Source organism: Haemaphysalis longicornis, unplaced genomic scaffold (assembly GCF_048455015.1).
Source record: "Haemaphysalis longicornis isolate Haplotype H1 unplaced genomic scaffold, Haemaphysalis longicornis Haplotype H1 scaffold_12, whole genome shotgun sequence".
Taxonomy (NCBI): Eukaryota; Metazoa; Arthropoda; class Arachnida; order Ixodida; family Ixodidae; genus Haemaphysalis; species Haemaphysalis longicornis.
In genome coordinates this window covers 90,784,583-90,807,573 of record NW_027526225.1, presented here as the reverse complement: position 1 = coordinate 90,807,573, position 22,991 = coordinate 90,784,583, and the positions used below count along the sequence as shown (strand labels likewise).

General features: G+C 45.0%; 1 protein-coding gene across 5 annotated transcripts in view; it reads left to right on the top strand.

The window, feature by feature from the left end:
* Positions 1-22,991, top strand: part of Bt (projectin protein bent) — a 258,426-nt gene that overhangs the window by 110,957 nt on the left and 124,478 nt on the right. For all 5 annotated transcript variants that reach the window (XM_077693762.1, XM_077693761.1, XM_077693765.1 and 2 more), the window contains 11 exons: positions 2,013-2,119; positions 2,200-2,318; positions 2,388-2,624; positions 5,641-5,680; positions 6,318-6,411; positions 16,017-16,287; positions 17,378-17,517; positions 17,925-18,066; positions 18,388-18,529; positions 19,306-19,430; positions 20,445-20,583. In XM_077693762.1, the coding sequence (XP_077549888.1) occupies positions 2,013-2,119; positions 2,200-2,318; positions 2,388-2,624; positions 5,641-5,680; positions 6,318-6,411; positions 16,017-16,287; positions 17,378-17,517; positions 17,925-18,066; positions 18,388-18,529; positions 19,306-19,430; positions 20,445-20,583 (1,556 nt within the window). The remainder of the gene's footprint in view (positions 1-2,012; positions 2,120-2,199; positions 2,319-2,387; positions 2,625-5,640; positions 5,681-6,317; positions 6,412-16,016; positions 16,288-17,377; positions 17,518-17,924; positions 18,067-18,387; positions 18,530-19,305; positions 19,431-20,444; positions 20,584-22,991) is intronic.

Below are 22,991 nucleotides of genomic sequence, written 5' to 3'. Positions count from 1 at the left end.
TTGGTGCCCGCAAATGCGAGAACTTCTTTTGCAGTTCCCGTGGAGCAAGTGTCACGTTTGCGTTTTTTCATGTGGCGCCTTCTATGCCTTGGCTGTGCTTCTTTTTGCTTGTTTTTGCTTTTTTTGGACGCCCGCTGAGAACTCCTTGAAGTCTTCGTGACGTCAGCTTGGTTGCCTGACGGACACTTTTGTGATGGTCTTCACGCTGCTTCAAAGACCTCCTTTTTGAGGGGGCGAGCATTTTTTCTGGCAAGCCTGAGAAATCTGTTTCACATCGTTTTAGCACTCTTGCCTCTTCACCTTTTGGGTGAAAGCTTCGGCTGCTTCTGTAATCCAAGCTTTGCAGGCTTTGATGAGCTTTTGCTGCGTAACCATAAGCGCAACATTTGCACTGCTTTGGTTGTCAGCCGCAGGCATCACTGAAAACAGTTCTTCAGAGAGAATGACATTATACAGTTCTAAGCATGTGCATTCATTTCTAATGAACTTTTAAAGGTAAATAATTACTCTAAGTACGTGTGTTATACAACTGACCAGGCCAAATACGAGAGCTTAATAATAAGCATTGTGACTGTGATTCATCATTCATGTAGTAGTTAACAATTGTTTACACATCTCTTAATACTGTCATGCCTAACTGGTTGTCTTAATAAAGACGATGTTGTGCAGCTTTTATGTAAACAAATTAACCGGGACTGGAGTCAGCCGATCGACTCTTTCTTGCTGTATTAATCCTCTGCTTAGGATGTCAGTAATTCTAAAACATTGCCTTTATTATGTGTGAGACATAGCGCTGTTTAGACTTGCTCTGTGACATCCCGCTGGGCTTGTAATACGATAATGACATCCTTAGCAATGCTACAATTACACTGTAGGATACAGAAATCATATTTCACCATCGCTGTCTGTAACGCCTTTCTACTGCACCCTTGTTTGTTACGCCACTGTGTTTGTTTATTTGTACCTTCTACAACTCCGCTGTCACATCTGTATCCCACTGCTGTTCCTTGACATTTAAAAAAAATCTTTCTGACTCTTCTCTCGCCTTTTTCTTCTGTGATCCAACACTGCTTTCTGGCCTGTCTCTCGTGCATCGTCCAGCATCAAAAGTTCCTGTGAAGGCCGGATCTGTGCTTAGGAACTTCTGGCTCCGAGGACATCGTCTTGTGTCGAAGATCTATACGTTGTGTGCATTGTGTGGCCTGGGTTCTCTCAAGATGCCAGTGTTCTTCTGCACCTGTCTCTCTCTCTCTCTCTATCTGTGTGTAGTACTGTACTTGGTGCATTTTTCTGCTGCATTTATCGTGTATCTCTGTCTTATACCATGTGTCACATTCCTGTGCTACGACTGCTTGCCGACTCACCGCATGCCCTCCTAAGACTGCAGAACGCATGCGGCAGTCTATATGTTTCAGCTTTCTTTGCTGTTGCTCTGGCTTCCAAAGCTTTATTCCTGAAATGCTGTTTTGTGTTATCCTTTCCTCGTTATGTGTCTAGCTCTCTTTTCCTTCGATACAGTGCTGAAAATTGCCTCAGCTATGCAGAGTGAAGGTGAAGTGATAAAGCCTTGTATTTCAAGTGTGTCGGAGGTAAACTTTGCAGCTGCAACGTTTTGTTGTCTTTGCAAAGCTCGTGAAACTCGGTAATACTAATCTAATTCCAAAATTACATTGATAAATGCTAAAGGTAAGCGTCACAGCCACGAAGTTTTATTCTCTTTGCAAAGCTTGTAACACTTGATAATATTTGAAAGTTCACTTTTATGAGTGTTTGTTTAAATTTTGTAAAGTTAAGGCTGCCTTGTGCAATTTTCAATTTTCTAACCTATGTACACCGTATCCAGAGTTACTCTGACTGTATCATTGTCAGGAGTGTCTACGTTTGTTCGTAAAAGTCAACACTTTTGACAAGATTGAGATAATGCGAGGTTAGCGCTTAGTCAGGAATCCAAGCGCACGAAACCACTGGGCAGTGCCTGACAGTGTCCTTTCGCCCTGCCCGGCCACGAACAGAAAGGAATGGTCGTCGACGAGGCTGGCAAGATGAAGAAGCTTCGGCCCGGCGAAATGGTTGAAGTTCGGCAGCGGCGTCGCTCGAGCATCGACATGAGGCGGGCCAGGTCAGCATCCTCGAAAACGTCATCTGTACCTATCCTTTGTAGTTCCGTGATCGCTGACTTGCGCGTGCTCTCTGTAACAGTGTTTCCGAGCTCCAAGAGAAGGTGGAGAAGCCATCAACGCCCCTGCGGCCGATCCCGGAGTCGGAAGAGGGTCCGCCCAACATCGTGGACTACCAGGAGAACGTGACGGCCGTCGAAGGTGAGGAGGAGGCGGCCTGAATTTCGTTGTTAGCAGGGTGTTTTCAACTCGCTCTATCTGCGCTTGCAGGAGGCACGGCCTACCTGTCGGTGCAGGTGGAGGGCAACCCGGTGCCCCAGTTCCGCTTCTACAAGGGCGTGAGCGAGGTGTACGAGGGCGGCCGCTACCAGGTGATCACAGACGGGGAGACCAACACGGTGTGCTTCTGCATCCGCAAGGCCAAGAGCGTCGACGAGGGAAAGTACAAGGTGGTCGCCTACAACAAGCACGGCGAGGACTCCGTCACCATGAGCCTCTTCGTCAGTGGTGAGCAGAGGCTGCCGTCGCTCCTCTCTTCTCTCTCACGCCGCTTTGGTTATTCCCTTGGTTGTTGAATTGTGGTGTTCCATCTTGGCTATTGTAATTGCGACCATACTCTCATGTTTCACATCGTTATTTCACATTCGCCCCACTGTGAATACCGTATTTATTCGAATATAAGGCAAATATATACATACACGTATATATGGCGATTGTTTTTTAGTCTCCAAACTGCACTCTCGCCTTGTAATCGAATAAATATGGTATATGTTGATGTTATATCTCTAATGACGGAGAGCTGAAACCCGTTTCTTCACAGGCTCTGGAGAAATGACACGAGCATTTCAGTCTTGATTACTCATACATAAATTTATTGACAGTTTTAAGAAGTGCTAGCTTCTAGAATTTCACATTAAGTGTGCTATGCTTAAGTGTTCTTTTTTTCCCCACTGTTTTTACATTGTGTCGTCGCCCCCGTCACACTGCACAATGACCACCACCCTTTCTGCATTCATCACCACGATGCAGCGGCACAAAAGACGGTTCAAAAGACAGTCGTAAAGCCACTCACAAACATCGCTGACGTTAAGCAGAAGTTTGGTGCAGCACTCGCACCTGCAAAACCAGTAAAACGCAAAGTGGTCCCCGCTGCCGGCAGCTCCGGGCAAGGCAAGTCGGTCTCCACGCCACATCACACTCTGTCGTACTCAGCTGACTGATGTGGTTGGCTGTAACACAAACACGTCTTGCATACAACAAACCAACAGCACGTGACCTTAACACAAACCTGCGCTGACTGCCCATACGACAGCCAACGTGCACTTGCTTGCGACGAAAGGTACGTCTACTGCACACAACTGGACACCAGCACTGGTTCAATTCACTGAAACCTAATAACACTCATCAGTAGGAAACATTGATGTGCTCTATTAACTCAAGGTTTAAAAAACGTAGTAAGAAACGACGCATTTGGGGATCGTTTGTTGTACCACTTCCACTTTTTTTTCTTTTTTAACGACTTCACAGGACATTAAACCTTTTGTGCTTGCATTATATTCGCAAAGATCACCGCGCATTGCAATTTAGGCCCCATTACTGGGCTGCCTCCTCAGCTTAACAAACCCAGTTACCATTGAGAACTAGCTCGTCTTGCATAATTTGTAAATACAATAACGACATAAAGTCAGTGCGCCTTTTCGCTGCTTTATACCTGCCATGCCCGTACAGACCAACAGCTTACACTTTAAGCATTTTAACTGTACATTTATCTCGGCATTTGGAAACTTCTCCCATTTTTCACTAGAAGGGTTATGGCTACCAGGAAATTTCGTCTGCCTCGTGAGCTACTTAAAAAAGCGGGATGCGTCTTTCTTTCTTCGCAGCCTTAAATAATCTGCGCAAATTCAGCTGTGCTTATATTTGTGTCTTTACGTACCATACTTTCCAAAATATGGAAAACCTCAAGCTGTGCCATGAAAGTTTGGAAGTTTCGGAAGACTCTGATATTAGGGCTCGAAGGCAAACTCAAAGCAGCACCTTCAGGTTTTGCTCAGAAGGGGACTCTGGAACACGCGATCTCATTTGTGTCGCGACAGCTGTCACTTACCATGTACACCCAGCCTGCACAAGGTTTTAACATAACAAACAAAACAATGCCTGTCGTCCGCACGCAAACAGCTGTGTCCACCTGTAACACAGACACCCGCACCTTTTGCATAAAACCAGACAGCCGTCCGAAGCTTGTCTGGCGTTCACAAACTTCACACTTCGCACACCTTCACTGCTGGTGTCCACGAGACAACTTCACTCCGAATTAACACACTGTGATAACTGTGTGTCTCTGATGGTAATTAACATTGACTAATTACTATTTGAGCACTTCTATTTGTGTTTCTTCAAGGGACAGTTCTCTTTGAAGAGTAACACCACGCTGGGAAAAGATCGTCATCTCAACTCGCATAACAACAGAAAAAAAAAAAAAACACTGCTTCTCGATTGGCGATTTACGGGGGCTTTCATGAAGACAGAGCCAGAACAGCCTACTGCACCGCTCTTCACTCTCCCATCTAATGACATTGACAACAAAAAAAATAAGCGCGCATAAGAGATGTATTTGCTGTTTCGAAAGCCTCATGGGGCTATTACTACACTGAGCATTTGGGAAATATTCCTGTAATACCTTGCATACAAAGCACCTGAACATTTTTCTCTGGAAGATCCAAATGAAGTACCATATTTACTAGATTCTAAACACCCCCCTTTTTCCACAATTGTGATGCCCGAAATGAGGGGGGTGCTTAGAATGAAAAAACCCAAATAGTAGTCATTCCACCCCCCTTTCCACTTTTTTCGTGGCCATAGGAATAGTGTTTCATTTGGCAAACATTCAAAAGAGAAATAGGTACAGGCAGTGAAGCCACTGCTTACAGTCACCACCCACTATGCCGCTTGGGCCGCCATTCTCAGTATCCCCCCCAGCAGGTCGTCTTCTGGTCTGCTGAAGTGGTTTGTAATTGAAAACTTAATAAATGACTCGACCGCAACATCATCTAGGGGGGCCCGCTTCCACACATCTGAAACCCACTTTGCGATGGCTGCCTAGATTCGCGTGCAAACATTTCTTCTCATTTTTTTCCCCAGAAAGTAGAGGAGGGTGCTTAGAATTGGGGGGCGCTTGGAATCGCAGAAATACGGTAACTTCTATGGTTGTGTAGCTGTTCACTCTGTACAAAGGTTTTCTAACACACCTAACTTTGTTCGGGAAGGTGCAAACGTAATTTGTACTGTGAAGCAGTCATCTACACTGCAGATATGGCTCTGGAAAGAAAAGGCGCTTGGGTGAAATAGGAATATCAGTGCAGGCATAATCTATCAAACTGAAAAGCCTTTTTCTAATTGAGCCCTTCTTTCCACGCAGTTTATGTGAAGTATTTTTCTGTAGTGGGTTTTGACAGGACGTTCCACTCTTTTTCACTCATTCCGCGTTAGGAATGCTGACATTTCCCCCACAATTTCTTTGCAGATGAGAGTGGTATGGACTTCCGTGCCATGCTCAAACACAGGTGAGCACATATCTCTTGCAAAATGGTTTTTTTTTTCCTTTGTTAAGTTTGTTGCTTTGGCAAATTTTTTGTCACATGAGGTCATGTATGGACATTATGGTGCGCAGTGAAATACCACTGTGCTTCCAGTGGTTTGTTGGTATTGTGTAAGGAAGGTTGCCGCAGGGGATCAATGGATGAGGAGCAGGATTGAGCGTGAGGCCTTGGGATGCCCCGCAGAATTTGGTTTGCTCAGCTCGGCTGACAGGCAGAGGCAGATCAAGACTGGCCTCTGGTGGTGGGAGTAGGAGGATGCTTTGGAGCACAATTAGTGGAGGAGGAGGTGGCTAATACTGCAGCTTTGTTAGTGCTCATTTACAAGGAGCCTCTTCCTCCACAGTTTACAGATACCCTGAGTCATGGGGAAAGAAAGGGATTTCCATAATTTGCAGCTTCAGCACACGAAAAAAGAACACAGACAAGGAAGACAAGGACAAGTGCCATCCTTGTCCTCTTTGTACACGTTTTTTTTTTGTGCGCTGAAGCTGAAAGTTATGAAATACTACGAACTAGCCCGAACGCAAGCCCTTCTTTAAGGAATTTTATTTGTTGTCCGGAAACTTGAAACACGGTGCCTCCCATCCCCTTCTTTGCGCAGGCAATACGCAAAATGGGGCATGGACAAAGATGACCCCAACTGGCAACTCAAGCAGCGGGAGGAGGAGGAGCAGCAGCTTGCTGCCCGCAAGCCGGTAAAGTGTCGCCCTTTCTTTACCTGCAGACGCTGTGTGCGTTTGGTCAGCGTTGGGTTTTTTTGCACTGTTTCATTAAACGGTTTGACACGAGAATCTTTTTTATTTGTGTGGTGGCTAACTTGTGCCTGTTCTTTGCACCTGTTTTTGGGATAGTAGTAGGCTGTGATCACATTACGAGGAACAAGTTTTTTTTTTGCATTTTGATCTCTCATATACACCGTTTATTACCAGTCATCATGCAGTTGCACTTAGTGCAAACCTTAAGAGGGCACATGAGCCTTGGATCAAAAACTTTATTTTTACAGTTAGGAGGGTAAAAATTGGGGGACGCGTGTGGTTTTTCATTCTGATTGTAGATATAAAATTTGTTTTTGTGTAAAGCTATTACATTCGTATTTATTCGGGTTTTTATATTGGATGGTTTGACAGATTTTGTAAAAAAAACTGCTGGAGTGATGCAGCTGAGCAAGGCACCGGTGAACTGCGCACAAATCAAGGAGTGCAATAAGATGAACGTTATCATTCTATCTGGTCTGTAGCAGAAGTTGCGATCATTTGAAGTTTGGGCTTGGAAGACAAAACCGGTTTTTCTGGTTCCCGCCTGCTAAGCCCAAACTTCGAACTGTTGTAACTTCTTCTACAGACCAGATAGAATGATAACTTTCATCTGTGCACAGTTCACTGGTACCTTGTTGAGATGCATCACTACAGCAGTTCTTTTACCGAAGCTGTCAAAAAATTAAATATAGAAATATGAACAAATAGGAATGTAGTCATTTTACACACAAAAAAATTATATCTACAATCAGAATGAAAAACTATTTTGTCCCCTAATTTTCATCATCATAATTGTAAAATAAACTTTTTTGGTTTAAGACCAATGTGCCCCCTTAAGAAGAGCTTGCAGAGTGATTTTAAGCGCGATTGAAGTGGCACAAAGAAACACGTGACAATGCGTGAAGAGCACTTAACACAATAAAAGCTACAACTTGTTCAGATAGATTTTGCGTTCTTTAAGCTAATACACTTTGTAGGTGAAAAATGTGTGAGCGGATTCATCTACTTCTTGCCATGAGCCTTTGTGTGTAAAACTTTTCTGCCTGCCACTCAATTCTTTAGCATCTGATCTGCACGTAACTGGGAGTCCGGAGTGATGTGGCAACCTGCCACCAGCACAGAGTGTGTTCCTAACACTATAGTAGCGTTACTTTTGGGAAAGTGTGTTTCACAGATGATTCAACACCTCTAACACTCACAGTTTTTGCATCTGTTGAGGGGCTCCGTATCTTCATGCCCATTGAACATTACACAAAAAGCCAAACAAGCAGTTCTGAATGAGCGGAGGCTTTTTTTTTCTTTTCCTTTTGTTTTGTGGCTTGCGAGTGCACCAGCTTTTGCCTGTCTCCTAGAAGGTTTCTTCATTTTGTATGCCATTTGGTGCACTTTTTTCTAATTGCATCGCATGTGTGCTTTTTTTTCTGCACGACGCGTTGTTTTTGCTTGATTTTCAGCGAAATTTTTACCGCTTTCTTTTTTCGCACCCACACTTACTTTTTATACCCATTTCTTTTGTTGTGTGTGTGTTGACGTGCGTTACGCACCCAGTCCAACCTTTTTTTCAGCGTTTGTGCGAGAGCGTCATTTTCTCGTGCGGTGCATTTTCCGCCGCCCGTCTTCTAGGATGCGGTTTTTTCATTTTCCAACAGTGAGCGGCCCCCCCTTTTTCTCGCGGCCGTGGCTCCTGTTTGGCCCCTCCTTCCCTGGCCATGCTTTGCGAGAGGAGGAAATTTTGCGGCACCCTCCACTCTTCCATTTTGGTCAATACTCGCTCGCATCACGGCAAAGGGCGTCGGCTTTGGACTTCGGAAGGGAACACAAGTACAAGACGGTGTGACCTGCAGCTTCTCTCACTCTCGCTCATGCCTTGTTCTCCACTGGAGCTGATTGCTGCCATTGCTGGGGCGCTGGTCCCCTCGCTCACAGGAGGACGAACTCATGATCCCCCCTTCGACCCTTCGGCGGCGATCACTGGCCGAGATTATCCCCGATTGGCCAGTGCTGCACAAGGTTCCGAAGGAGAAGATGGAGGTTGGGCAAGCCGGCCAGCTCGGCAGCTGACACTCTTTCTCTCTCGCTGCTCTCGAGCTCTTCTCTTCTCCCGACAAATTTTTCTTCATCTTCAATCCTCACACATGCAAGCTGTCTGCCCATCTGTTGTCTTTCCTGCTTCTTCTTGAAGACATTCTCTATGCTTTTTGGAGGATCCCTTTTTTTCTCCCTCCCTCCCTCCCTCTGTCTGCTTCCATGCACATCGCTTCTCGAATATCCTTATTAAAGGGGCCATGCCTACAAAATAGTACAAGTCTGTTTTATTTGGAAGATTTCGCATGTTGTAGTGCCCCCAGTGCTTGTATGGAAGCAAATGGTGCTTTATTCACTGTTAAATTAATCAATTTAAGTTAAAATTTTGATTCTTCCGCCAAATCCTGTGTTTTTGGGACGTCTGCAATGATGTCATATGCGGTGGGGAGCCTTGTTTACCGTTAGTCAACCTAGATGGCGCCACCATACCACGGCAGGCCGTTTTCTGCCTTTGCTTTGTTTTTGACCGTATTTGTATCTGGCTTGTTTTTGTTAAGGTAGGAAATAATAGTTTTGTGAAACACGGTTTTCGCTCGACAAATATGGTCACGTAAGACATTGTCGCTTAACGCCAATCGGCCAGTGTCGTGTGAGACAATCCCGAAGCCCCGCAGTGCTGTGCAGCTAAACCAGCATAGTAGTGCGTAGAGTACCAAGAGCAGTGCGCATCGGTACTTCTATGTTTACGGGTACTTCCGTAAATTCCATTGTTTACCCCACCATTCTTACTGGTGTAAAATAAATGTGCATTACATTTGAGTGAAAATAGCTCTTTCTGCAAGCTTATAAGCCCTGCCTAATTTGCGCTTGCTTTTGCCGGCCTCAGCCAATCGCAGAGAGGGGCACATATGGCATCATAGGTTCTATTGCGGAACATGAGCTAGTAAGTCACGTGGCCATTCCCTTTTCTCCTAATTATGTAGCTTATTTTAGCGAAGTTTGCTTTAAAAGTTAGGTCAGTAGGATTCTAACAAGGCAGTCTTTCAAATGAACCAAACTTGTGTTTTGTCTGCTTGGCCCCTTTAAGGAAGCTTATAGCCATTTTTGTTTGGTTAAAGCTGGGTTTAGACGGCTGTTAATGTGCCTAACAGCACTGGACAGTGGCATACCACACAACTGGCTCTGTTTCTTTTGCCACTCTCTCCCTACTGCATATCGTGGCTCACAGCTCAACTTCTTGGTTGAAGTTGTGACAGCTGTCCCCTTCCACTCATTTAGTCATTTCTGGATGGGCAGACACTCCTCTGTCTTCTTTCCTCCCATCTTCCACCTTTTCTGTGTGTGATCAGCCCCAAAGTTGCCTCAAAGACATCTCAGAATTGGCATGGGAGATTGCGGTCACCCGAGTTGCGTATAGGTGTACACCTGTAATGCCTTGCGTTTTGTCAGCTTTGGAGTTGGTCCCTTTCAAGTTTTTGTTTGTGTTTACTGTTTGTACTTGTCTGTGTTTGTGTTTCTGTGTCGGGTCCTTGTGCCCATTGTGTTGTGTCCAGCTGGCCGCATTCAGCGCCTTTAAGTTAATCATTGTAATTTTAGCACTACCATAGTAAAACTCTTGCGATAAAATCAGTGAGGTATGACATGCTGGTGCATAATACATGAATGCTTTATTAAAGTGTAAAGTGGAGCGTAAAGTCGAAGAGAGTGTATCAAATTTTTCAGAGGGAGGGTAAAATCGAAATTTAAAAATCTCTCTATTAAATTATCTTGGTTCATTCTGGCCTTACCAATTCCTACATGCATTCCCATATTATTGCATCTACAGTTTTCAACTTTTTAAGTGTCAAGTGAACATCTGCTGTTAATGTTTAAGGAGGCTCACTGGTCTTAGAAATGCATTTTTATATTTGGGCATTTGTCATGAAAGGCAGCGTACGTGCGTATTTCAGTGTGCTAATCACAAATATGATTAGGTACTTTAACTTAAGTTAGCTGGAATATGTGCAAACATTTTTGTTAAAGGTTTGTCGTCTTTTTAGAAGAAACTGTTCAATAAATGCTGACAATTTTTATGCAAACATAATTTAGAAAAACTTTCATTAAGATTTGCAATGAGAGGGGCTTGATGCTTCTAGCTTCATTGTTCCAGAAGTTGCTGGCCCAAAGTTCATGATTGAAAGACAGGAATTAAAATTTACTTCTTTTTTGCAATTGTGAGCTTTGGAGCTGCATGGCTTTTTAAGTGGGAGAGCTAGAAGCGTAAAACCTTTACTTCACTCCTTGTTTTCTGTAGATACTTGCTTCACAAAATAGAAATAATTGGCACCAATTACGCAGTAGTTTTTTCAAAATGTGACGAAAGTTAAGTTTTAGGAGAAAGAAAAATTGCATGTATTCCAGATTATTTCTGGTTTGTAAATTCTGTATATACGATCATGATGCTGCAAAACACGTCTATCAAGTTCTGTGACAACAGCCCAGGTATATTAACAATTTTGCGTAATAGCCATGAGCCCTTAAGTCATAATTCCTAAAAAAAGTTATTTTCTAAGCCTAATTGCAATGCTAAAAGAATGTTGTGTAGGTTTTTGTTGTGTGCAACTTGTGTAGCTGTTTTTTAGATGTAGCCATGCAGGCATGAGAATGTTTTAGCATACCGGGATGTGGGATCTGAAGTTATTAAGTGCAGAGCACTTTAGTCGTCATAGCTCGCTCGCTGGACCCAAGTAGGGCCACACGGCGTTCCGTCGTAGCGGCTGTCGTCGCGGCGTAACCCAGAGGCTTTGAAAGCCAAGCGGTTTATATAGTCATACATGTTCGAAACTCGTGAACCGCTGGCACTTGTCATACATCTGCCCGTTGTTTAGCGCAAAAAAAACTGTAGGTACATTTGAGGCAAAATATACATAAATAACCAACAGCTCCCGCGTTCATTTAGTTAGGAATGTTCGTTGGGTTGCTTTTTGCGATAGTAAGCGTAAAAAGGTGGCAGTGCAATGCCAGCACATGCGGGAGGAAAAGCAAGCACAAAAAGAACAGAACTCTCATTGGCGCAGTTTCAGGCAAAGGGCGCTCGAGCACTGCGAAGGTGGGAAATTTGAATTGCATTGGGTGGTAGCAGTGAGCGAATAACGGCGTTACATCCCGCTATGGCGAATCACTGCTCTGCACTTCCGACAGCTTTCACGTTGAATGGAACGGCTTTAATTTTTCAATCGGCAACCAGTGGGTCCCGCTGCACTGTTTCAGAGGACAGGTGTGGCTAGTCCGCAAATGACGAATCGCAGATTGCAGCATGCTAAAACACTCTTTTGTCCGTGCTGCTCCTTAGGGTATATGCAAGAAGGGCACTAATCTAAACTCGGGTACCGTGTAGTTGTGAACCCGGGGGGCGTCAGTTCTCACTGTCCTGTCCTGTGCTGTCTCACGTCTGTCTGTCCCACGTGTGTTTGTGTTCCTTGTGTTGCGTCACGTTGTTTTCACGTGTTTTGTCTCCCGTGCGGCTGTCGATCCTCGCGTCAGACGTTGGATCTGCGTTCTCCGTGGGAACATAGGCGTCTGTCTCTGGCCGACATCATTCCCGACTGGCCTATTCTGCAACGAGTGCGTCGAGGCAGCGAGGTTGGCCACTCGAATGAAAGCATCATCCTCAGTGTTTCCTCTCTCTCTCTCTCTACCCGAGCTTGTGCAAGGCAGTTGGCAGCAGGTTGTTGCTTCGTCTCGGCTGTCTTCCTCTCTCTCTCTGGGTCTCTCTCCCTGCCTTGTTCTTTTGATCCTTTGTTCTTGGAAGCTTGGCTTCCAGCCTTTCTTTTGCTTTAGTTGTTCTGTTTTAAAGGTATTGTGCCTCTGGTTGTCTAACTCTTCTTGTCCTTGTTTAGTTATGCCATTTCCTGAGTTGCAACTAAACATTGTGCATGCGTTGGTGTGCTGATTTGAATATCTAGTTCGACCACAAAACTCTTCATAAAATGTCAAAAACACAAAATGTAGGAACATTTCATATGTTTTTTACGTACATGTTAATGATGTACTTTTGTGCTTTTTTGTACTAAAACATAATTTGCGTGCGAGACAAAAAAAAAATTACTTGTGTCCTCAGTGAATTGTAGATGTTGCGGAGTCCAAGGGAACCCCCACCCAAACAACTGAGATAGGAAGTTAAAAGAATACACTATGGGCAAGCCATAGGGTCAAGTGCCAAAAATGGGGAAAAAAAAGTACTTCCCCCCCCCCTGCCTTGTGTATTTCCTTTCTCGTCATCACTGCGTAATGTTTGATGTGGCGCTTCTCAAAAGCTTCACTTCTACTCTCCCCTTATCTGTACAACCAAAGCTAATAACTATCCTCGACCTTGTTCACAGGCTGGTTATTAGCGGTGTTATGAATGAGCTATCGAAGGGTTATTATAAAGAGAGCTTTTCAGGCTTTTCAAGGCATCAAAACTCAAGTTTAACGTTATGGACAATTTTTGGGTGATGTATTAAACTAGATATTTCACCCTAAAAGGGACTAGGCGGTATTTTGTGAGGGAGTGTTCTCCTGGAACTTTACGGTAGTAAAATTGGCTCATCGCGGAACAGCCACAGTTGAGTCTGTAGACTGGTTCTGAAAAAATAAACACAAATTTTCATTTTTCGCTCTTGCCAAGGTAGTTGATGAGTCTAACGGTGCTCTACACGGCATGCGCTTCTTTCTTTCTCTGCCTTGGTGTTGCACACTACGTAGTTTGGTGCTGTGCTTATGATTTTTTGTTTTTGTTGTCTTGTGTGCATGCCACGTAAACATCTGACCTACAGGACACATGTGAGTGGCTGCATGCTTCTTTGCAGAATTTGTTTAGCCAGGATTTGACACCCCTTCATCACAGCCCATGACAAACGATAACAGTTTGTCATAACTTGCAGTTACATGGGCACATATGCAAGCATTGTTCTTAATTAAACTATGTTCTTTTTTGCGTGTGTGTGAGTTCTAGTTTAAGCGGTTGCAGTGGCTGTACATACTTCTAGTGGAGACAAGATACGAGAGCAGCTATGTTAATGAGATGTTGTTGCATGCAAGAGGACTGCAGTATGGTCTAAATTAGTTTGTAACTATCTAATTGCAATTGTTAGGTCTGGTGTATACTTCTTTTTTTCTTTTGTGTGGTTAAAGGAGCCATGAAGAGAAAATACAACTTCGGTTAATTTGAAAGAACTTGGATTCAGTATCTCACTCAGCTCCATTACAGCCACAAAAGATGTTTTTTTAACGAAAAAAAAAGCAAGAAGTATTTAAAAACTTTCAAATTTTGCGCCACAGTGACGTGTTATGAGCAAGAATGACGTCGTACGGGCCAACAATAAAACATAATTTTCAGTGCGTTAACTGCACGTTAGCATTCAAGTGATGCGGTCAAATGGAACTAGAGGCCCCATTACAGACGTCCAGTCATGTGTCGTCCCGACAGGTCAGTTAGACGGCCGCCAATCGCACAAACAAGGTTCCGTGACGTCATAGAAAAGTTGCGGGAAATTGGCTAGGGGGTCGCAACTGCTTCACACATTTTCTTTCATATCTTCGTTATTTGTTCGAAGATTGTGATGATATTGGTATCATTGTCATCGGGACTAAGCAGTCTTTCTGATAAACCCAACTTGTATTTTGTCTTCATGGCTCCTTTAAGGCATCAGTTTTTTTTCTTTTTTCTTTTTTGGTAATGTCCTCTGAGACATATAATCGTAATGCTCACATACATTTGTTTCGCCGACTGTTTTGCGTGATTTTTAATGATTGCAGTTGCACATTTTTGTCACTTAATCTGCACTAATTTGTTTACTGTATTGAATCTGCCCTAATTCACAGTCAAACCCGACTATATCGAACCCGTTTACATCGAATTATCCCATATATCGAACAATTATTGTGCACTATAATGTTACCGGGAGAATATATAGCAAAAAGTACAGCTACATCGAACAAAAAAGGCAGCCGCAACCTATATATCGAACTTCGGCAGCGCAACATTGCCCCCGAAGTTGGCTTTCCCGCGCAGCAGCTGGGCGAGCTGCCTACGTCTCCTCCCCCAGTTTGAAAAGTCACTTAGCCCAAGCGCTCGCGCTCTCGCTCGCTCTGACAGCCACCCCCTGGAAATAGTGGTTGGACCACACTCTCCCGCTGTCTCGCCAGTCTCGCGCGGCGGGCTCTCTCTCCCCTCACTTCTACGCATGCTTCCCTTTTCGTGTTTTCGCGGTTGACGATGCATCGGTACGCCTTGTTCATCTGTGTTCAACTGTGAGGACTCGACGAGTTCCGCCCCGCCCCCATGTTCCGATGCTCTTCACGCGCTGAGCGTTCTTCGCCGCCACTGCGCGGCAATAGAAGGCTGTGGGCTCAGCTGTTTCGAGTCACTTGACAATGTTGAAAAGTGTGTGCTCAACAATGCTTCGAAAGTGATGAAGCAAAAGAAGATCGGAGACTATTTCTCGCGCTAGTGTGCCTGCGGAGCATGTATCTTGCAAGTAAACAACAGTTAGTGATGAGGTACGTTCTGTGCATTGTCAAATTCTTTAAACATTATATATCGAATTATACGATATATCAAACTAATGACCGTTTTTTGCGAGTTCGATATATCCGGGTTTGACTGTATTACAATAACGGGACAGAACCACATCCTTTAGTGCCACAATGAGCTGTATATGCTGTTTTTTTTTGTTGACTGTGCATAGGGAACTTATTAAATTTCAGCAGGCAAGGTGAGTTTTATCAGAGCTTATAAAGTCTTTACTGATAAGAAGAATGAAATATTATGTTTTTCTTTCAGCCAGTTAGAAAAACAGCAGTGTTTGAGCTGATGCAGGGTGTTTTAACAATAAACAAGGGTCTTAAAAATTTTTTTCCTCGGCAAACCGCTTTTACGTTTGTGCTCAAACTTTACGTGAAGGTTGTATTTTGTGGTATATTTTGTTTAACATCGAGAATCGAAACAACACTACCTATTTATTTAGAAAATAAACGAAATGAATTTCTGCCTATGAGAGAGATGGTGGCCATCTTGAATTTGTTGACTACCTTTGAACTGCAGCCCCACCTGAGTATCCCAAACAAAACATGCAGTGCTAGTTTGCAGCGCATTGTGCGTTTTGTTCTAAACACCCCACGTAGCGTTGTAGTTCCAAGGTGGCCAGCAAATCCAAGAGGGCCACCAGCTCTCCCATAGGCGGAAATTGTTTTTGTTCGTTTCCACGGGGAGTACTAGAGCAGTCCAGAACTTTCCCTGAGGGGCAGTAACAATTATAAAGGGCGTGCAGTCGTGGAACACCTAAGAAGTTTTGAGGACACACCACAGTTGAAAAGCCTGTGGGGCTTGCCGGTTAACGTTGCCTTTTAAGTGGGCCCTTATACGACTGACCAAAAAGGGCATCGCGTCATTGTAATAAATGGCTCATGTTGCCGTGTCGTAGACGTTCCAGTTGAATCACGTCCGATACCAGCATCGCCTACCAAGTAACCCCTTTCTCCCCCGCCCCCTTTCGCAGAAGGTGGACGCCTTCCTGCAGCCTCTGCAGAATGTGCGCGTGAAGGAGGGCCTGGACAAGCAGGCGCGCTTCCAGGCGGTGTTCTCCAAGAGCGGCATCAAGGGCAAGTGGTTCCGCAACCGGCAGGAGATCTTCATGGGCAAGAAGTACCACATGACCAGCCAGGGGGACCTGCACGTGCTCGAGGTCATGAACCCCACCGTCGAGGACGCCGGCCGGTACACGCTCACCTGCCTCGATACCAGCTGCCAGGCACTGCTCGAGGTGGACGGTGAGAAGAGCTGCTTCTTTGGGTTCTTGTGTCATAATGCACCGCTTTGCTTACCGTAGATTGGTACTCTTGTGTTGTGTGCCATGATGTGGCTGACCTTAGGGCTTGCGATTTAGCTGCCCGATTTGTACAGCAGTAATTAATACAGCTTAGCAATGACTTTTATTGTCGTATTACTTTAAACAATTTTGAACCAAGTATACATTACACCTCCAGCAGCTGCACGATGGATCGAAGCATGTTGATATGTACTTTGTAGCATTGTAGGAGAAAAAATTACCAGATGAGAGAACTTATGTGTCAGACATACCGTATTTTCGCGCTTATAACCCGCCCATGCATATAATCCACACCCCCACTTTCAGCCTGCCAGAAAAAAAAAAAATATCCTCGCGTATTGCGTGAACATTTCATATTGGAAAGGCTGCAGCAAAGCTATTGCTCAAGCAACGCATCACATACTAGTAGACAGAAAAAGCGTACATTTAGCAAGTAGAATACATTGACTGCAAGGCAAAAGTGACAATTCACTAATAGAATTCAGTTGTTAGAGTGCGCTCGTCCTTGTTTTTTCATCCTTGTCCTTGTATGTTTTGCACAATCGCTGCCATGGAAGGCTTAGTCGGTGTTGCTGCGTAGGAGCTTCACTGCACAACGTGCATTGCCATGAAGCTGCATTAAAGGAATAACCCCGCATATTATCCGTACCCCTACTTTGCCACTGAAATTTTCGCATCATTGGTGCAGGTTATATGCGCGAAAATATGCTACATGTAATTACACAACTTTACCATTTAGGCATTGCAAAACTGGAGAAGCTAAAAACTTACCCAGTGGGCTCTACTGTGCTATCTATCTGTAGCACCTTCCTCATCTGTTTGGGACCTTTAGATTGAGCACCTTAGGTACTGTTGTGTTGTTTGATGTCATCACCCATTAAAACACAGTCAAAATATTCGAGTATGCCTCACAGCCATCGGTTGCAGTAGTTGCATTGTAATTTGGGACAAGGTGCCATGAACCCATTCTCTAATGTGACAGCTATTGTCGCTGAGACACCTTGAGACCCCCCGTGGCTTCTCTCGTGCAGAGCCCGACCCCGTGTACAAGTTTGTGAAGAAGCTGCCCTCAAAGAGCCAGCAGTACACCACCAAGGAGCTGGTGCTTGAGTGCACCACCAACAGCCACAAGGCCCCCGTCCAGTGGCTCAAGGACGGAAAGAAGATCGCCGTGAGTACAGCACCCCACACTGCTTACCCCAACTCATCAGAACTGAAACACTAGCAGAGAGCACTCAAGCCTTGCTTCTCCCTATACATACCATGGGGCTACAAATTTCTTAATCTTGTTGATTTAAACATGCTTAAGACTAACTTTGAATTTCTTCGGAGTCACACTGTAGTCACGTGGAAAGCATTTGGATGTGCGAAATCACGCAGTTACATACTTGGACGTACCGTGCAGCCGACCATGCTCTCTGGACGACTGCAGTCGGAAGCATGGGGGGGGAGAGTATTGGTTGTGAAGCGTACATTTTGCCCCCAAATTTATGTCCAGTTGTCGCTTGCATTTCCAGCCAGCACTGAGGAGAGAGCGTGGTCTGTGCCCAACCTTCTTTTTTTCCTCTCTTCGGACAGAAAAGCGACAAGTACATTATTGAGCAAGACCAGTTTGGCAAGAAGATCCTCCGGGTCCAAGACTGCACACTGGACGACACCGGCGAATACGTGTGCAAGATCAACGCGGAAGAGAAGACCACGAGCAAAGTCACCATCACTGGTGAGGCAGCCCTGGCTTTTCCGTCCAACCCTTCGAGGGTGGGAGTCGCGACAATGAAGCGTAACATGATGCCAGCCCTTCTTGCTTTTTGGGGAAGGAAGCACCCAGCGTTACAGCTCTGACAACAGTTAGAGTATGGATGCAGCCTTACGGGCACTGTGGACTTAAACCAGCTTGCTGGTTTCCGTCTCGCTTTTACAGGAAATCCCATTTGTGTATGCTTGGCTCCAACCAAAGATTTCTCCCTTCATACGGTTGTACTATCATTACGTCTCCATCACAAACACCGTAACCTGTTCCTGTTCCCCCATTGGTGTGCAGAGCAACAGTTCCAGTTCATGAAGGGCCTGAAGAGCTTCAAGGTGTTTGAGGACGACACGGTGACCCTCGAGTGCGAGGTGGACGAGTGGGAGGCCAAGGTCCAGTGGTTCAAGGATGGCAAGGAGCTCAAGGCCGACAAGCAGTGAGTGGCACATGAACGCTCCCTCCGCTAGCCAGCCTTTCCAGCCAGTGAAGCCAGTGAAGCCAGTGAAGCCAGTGAAGCCAGCTCGAGCTTTATCAAATAGGTGGGAGCAGGCAGCGTCTGAATGAGTATCATAAGTCGTTTGAGGCAAGGCTTCAGTCTGTGAGAAACAGCCAACTAGGCATCTACGGACAAAACAGAAACAGCTATAGAACAAGTGCATTGTAGGAACAAAACTAAAACTAGAAAATTGGTCATAACTTGGCCTATTTTTCGGTTCTGTACCAGTTTTTCACTTCAATTTCTGTCATATAAACTGGCTACCGTATAAGTCGGAATATACGTTGAGCCGTAACATAGGTTGATCCCTTTACCTTGCGGCCAAGAAATGGGAAAAAGATTAAAGCGAATGACCAGCATATAGGCCGGGGGGTGACTCTTCGGCAAACTTTTTAGTGAAAAATCTCGACCTATACTCCGACTTATACAGTAGTTTGCTGCAACTTTGTTGAAATATTGCTAATTGGCATCTCGAAAATTGCATGCCTGGCAAATTGGTTTGTGTATTTATGACATTTATGATTTCCCTCTTGTGGGGTCAAGAAACAACTAAAGCTTGGTACTAGCCAAGCATTTGTTACTCCAGTAGCTATTCTACAAAGTGGCATTTTGGGGCAGACAAAGGGGGATCCAGCTGATCTTTTTCGGGGCGAGCAGTTAAGGTAAATTGCACTGCAACATGTCGGATAACAATGCCGGAACCTGGCCTGTTCCAGCTATGAAATCACAGCTGAGGGCCGCAAACGCCGTGTCCACATAAAGAAAGCCAAGGTCACCGATGAGGCCACGTACACCTGCAAGACAAACGCAGACGAGACGAGTGGAGAGCTTCTCGTCGAGCGTGAGTATACTATAGCACTGGCCTTTTTTTAAAGGAGCCATGCAGACAAAATACAAGTTAGCTTTATTAGAAAGATTTAGTGTTTTATAGTGCCCCCCCCCCCCCCCCCCCCCCCTTCCCCGCACTTGTTTGAAAGTAAACGATGCTTTATTCACTGAGAAATTGATCAATCCAAGTTAAAACTTTAATTCTTCCCCCAAATTGTGTGTTTCAATGACGTCTGCAATGACATCACAAGCACGGATCTTCAAGCTAAACTTAGTGTGCTGGGGAGCCTTGTTTACAGCTTGTCAACCTAGATGATGCCACCATAACGCAGCAGGCGTATGGTGGCGCCTTTGCTTTGCCTTTGCTTTGTTTTGGACCATATCTGTACCTGGCTCGCTTTTGTTGAGGAAGAAAATATTCGTTTTGTGAAACATGGTGCTCGCTCGACAAATGTGGTCCTGTAAGATGCCGTCGCTTACGCCAATTGGCCAGTGTTGTCTGAGACAACCCCAAAGAGCCGCACTGCCGTGCAGCTAAAAAACAAGCATAGTGCGCCCAGTACCAACAGCAGTGTGCATCGGTACTTCTATGTTTACGTGTACTTCCGTAACTTCCATTGTTTACCCCACCATTCTTACTGCTATAAAAAGAATGTGCCCTACATTTGAGCGCAAGTAGCTCGTTCGGCAAGCTTATAAGCCCTGCCTAATTTGCGTTTGCTTTTGCTGGCCTCAGCCAATCGCCGCGCTGGCGCATATGACGTCATAGGTTCTGTTGCGGGAAATGAGCTGGGGGGTCGCATGGCCATTCCCTTTTTTCCTAATTATATAGCTTATTTGAGGGAAGTTTACGTTGAAAGTGGTGTCAGTATGAAAGTGGTGTCAGTGGTGTCTAACGAGCCAATATTTTGAATGAACAAAGCTTGTGTTTTGTCTGCATGGGTCCCTTTAAGTCCGATGATGGGCTTCTCTGGGGGACCTTTTGGGAGCCCCTGTGAACCGTGTGCTTTCTCGTGCCTGCACGCAGCGGCCAACAAGTTCAACAAGAAGCTGAAAGATGTGGATGCCCTGGAACGAGAGCAGGCCGTCCTGGAGGTGGAGCTTCTCGACAGGCACGCTCCGCTCAAGTGGTTCAAGAACGGAGAGGAAATCAAGCCCAATGACAGGTAACGGTTGAAGCCTGAGCATCTGTTACAGCAACGTGCAGCTAAAGGGGTGTATACAGCTATGAAAAAAAAAAAAAAAAAAAAGAGGAGGCAACTTGTACTTTTAAGGCTTTACTTCCCTATGTATTTGTGTACCAATGCGCAGTGAGAAAACTGGCTAAAAAGAATTGGACCGAAATGGTGGAAAAGCAGTGGAGGAAACTCGATGTGACATTTTGTTATTACAGTTTACTGTTGCACCTGTACTACAGTTGAACCTTGTTATAACGAACACTGAAATAGCGAATTATCGGCTACAGGGAACTAACTTCGGTTAGTCACGCTGTATTTCAGTGACACTTGTTCTTTTATAACGAAAGGGCACCTAACCGTGAGAGCCGTGGGCAAGATCGGTTAAACGAAGACATACTTGACCAGTAGGCTGAGAAGGTACAGTAGTCTCTCGATAAACGGAACTTCAAGGGACCAGAAAAATTAGTTCCGTTTAACAGGAGTTCCGTTTACTGAGAGAGATGTTCTAAGGTGCAAATTTATGTGCGTACACACTTCTAAGGGCATTTCATGGAACTCTAACCACTAGAAAGTGACTGTAGCTGATAGTTTTCAGAAAGCAAGAAAACTACAAGCAGCGTAGGCACAGCATTCACAAAGTTGATTTGGCAACAATGAGTCGCTGTGCACTACAAAATGTGTCAATTATTTTTGTTTGAGTCCTTGCAACTGCATCTTCACAGAGGCTAGAGGCCTCAACTTCGCGAGTGCTTACGAGCCACCGAATTTAGAAGATGGCAACGTGGTAATGAAGGACGAATAGCGACAGGAGGTGAGCCCTGTAGCCTCGGCATCTAGAATCGAGACCGAAGGACTGGAACAAGAACTGCGATGTTGCATTCGTTGCGCTAATACGGCTGACCACTTACGAGACGAGGCTTACGAGGCCAACAAGGCTAAAGAAGCATGGAGGAAGAAAAAAAAAAAAAACAAGAACGAAACAGCCGGAACCGTAATACTAAAAAGCTGATTCTCATGCCAGTGAATTTCACAAGAAGTTCCATTTCTGGTTCCGTTTACACGGTGATGCGGAAATTTTAGTTCCGATTACTGAGAGTTTTTTTACGTTATCTGAATACAAAACCAACCAAATTCCAGGCAACTGTTCCGTTTAAGCGGCAATTCCGTTTAAGCGATTTCCGTTTATCGAGATTCTACTGTACTTGGAAAAACTCCTGGCATCCGAAACTGCAGAAGTAGAAAAGGCCCTTTTGTTCGTGGACACTGTGGAAAACTTCATTCTGCTGAGTGCTGTGATTAGCGACCAGACAAAGATCACATCCTTTCTAAAAAAAATAAGTACATAGGCCTGTTTTGTCAAGTCAACTTTTTTCTGTTGTAATTTCCCGTTTCATGTTCTGGTTCATTAAAAATTCCACAAGGAGAAAGGTAAGGGTTACGTTATTTATATAGTAACTTCAAAGCTTAAAGTAATGCGTTTTTGTACCAAGGGCTTTTGCAGAAGCCACATTACCGATGGTTTGGGCCGACTTTTAACTCTATTGTTACAATGAATATTGGATAGTATACACCATTTTCCTTGCTAGAGGTGGGCGCCGCCATTTGCTTTTTCTGACCAGACGCTAGCGCCGTCTATGAAGCGACCGCCGAAACCTCCGCGCTGGGCTGTTAAGTGCGCCGTTCTTTGCGTGCGTCTGCTCGGTATCCGTGCATTACCGAGTGAACCGTAGTGGTTTGGCATTAAGTTAACGGTTGCAGTGCTTGTGTGTGTGTGTTCTGTTTTGTTTTCATCATCTTCGGACAGATTTTAGGTCCTAATTTGCTGCCAGAGCGGGAAATTCCGACCCCGGCTGTTGCGAGCAGCAGTAGCAGTGTGGTGGTGGTGCCGCTGGTGCTCCGCAGTTCCGCGATGCAAACGTACCGGTATGGCACCGACTGACATAGAAATCGATATCGGGGAGTAAATACGTGTTTTCAATGCCACCGTGCTTGTTATGTTCACCGATTAGTCATGTTTACGGAAGCGCGGACGTCGAATGCGGAGCGCGCACAGCATATGTGGGTCACGGTGATCCGTGCTCGCGGTGGACTTTCGACGAGGCGATTGCTACGCTGTTGACATTGCAATGTAATATAATATTTCTTAACTAGACTTATGACGGTTATTGACGAAACGAAATTACCCGGGCGGAAAAATAACACTACCGCACAACCAGTCAAATTACTATTCGAAGGTCGAGCAAAAGGGTTGACGTTCGGGCGAGTTAATATTGGTTGATCATGATCGTGATCATGATTGACCTAACTCTGCGCAGCGCATGCGGCCTGTCGCTCGGAGCCCACCTTTGTGAAACCGCTGATTGCACCACAAATGCTTTACGCGACCAGCAGTAACT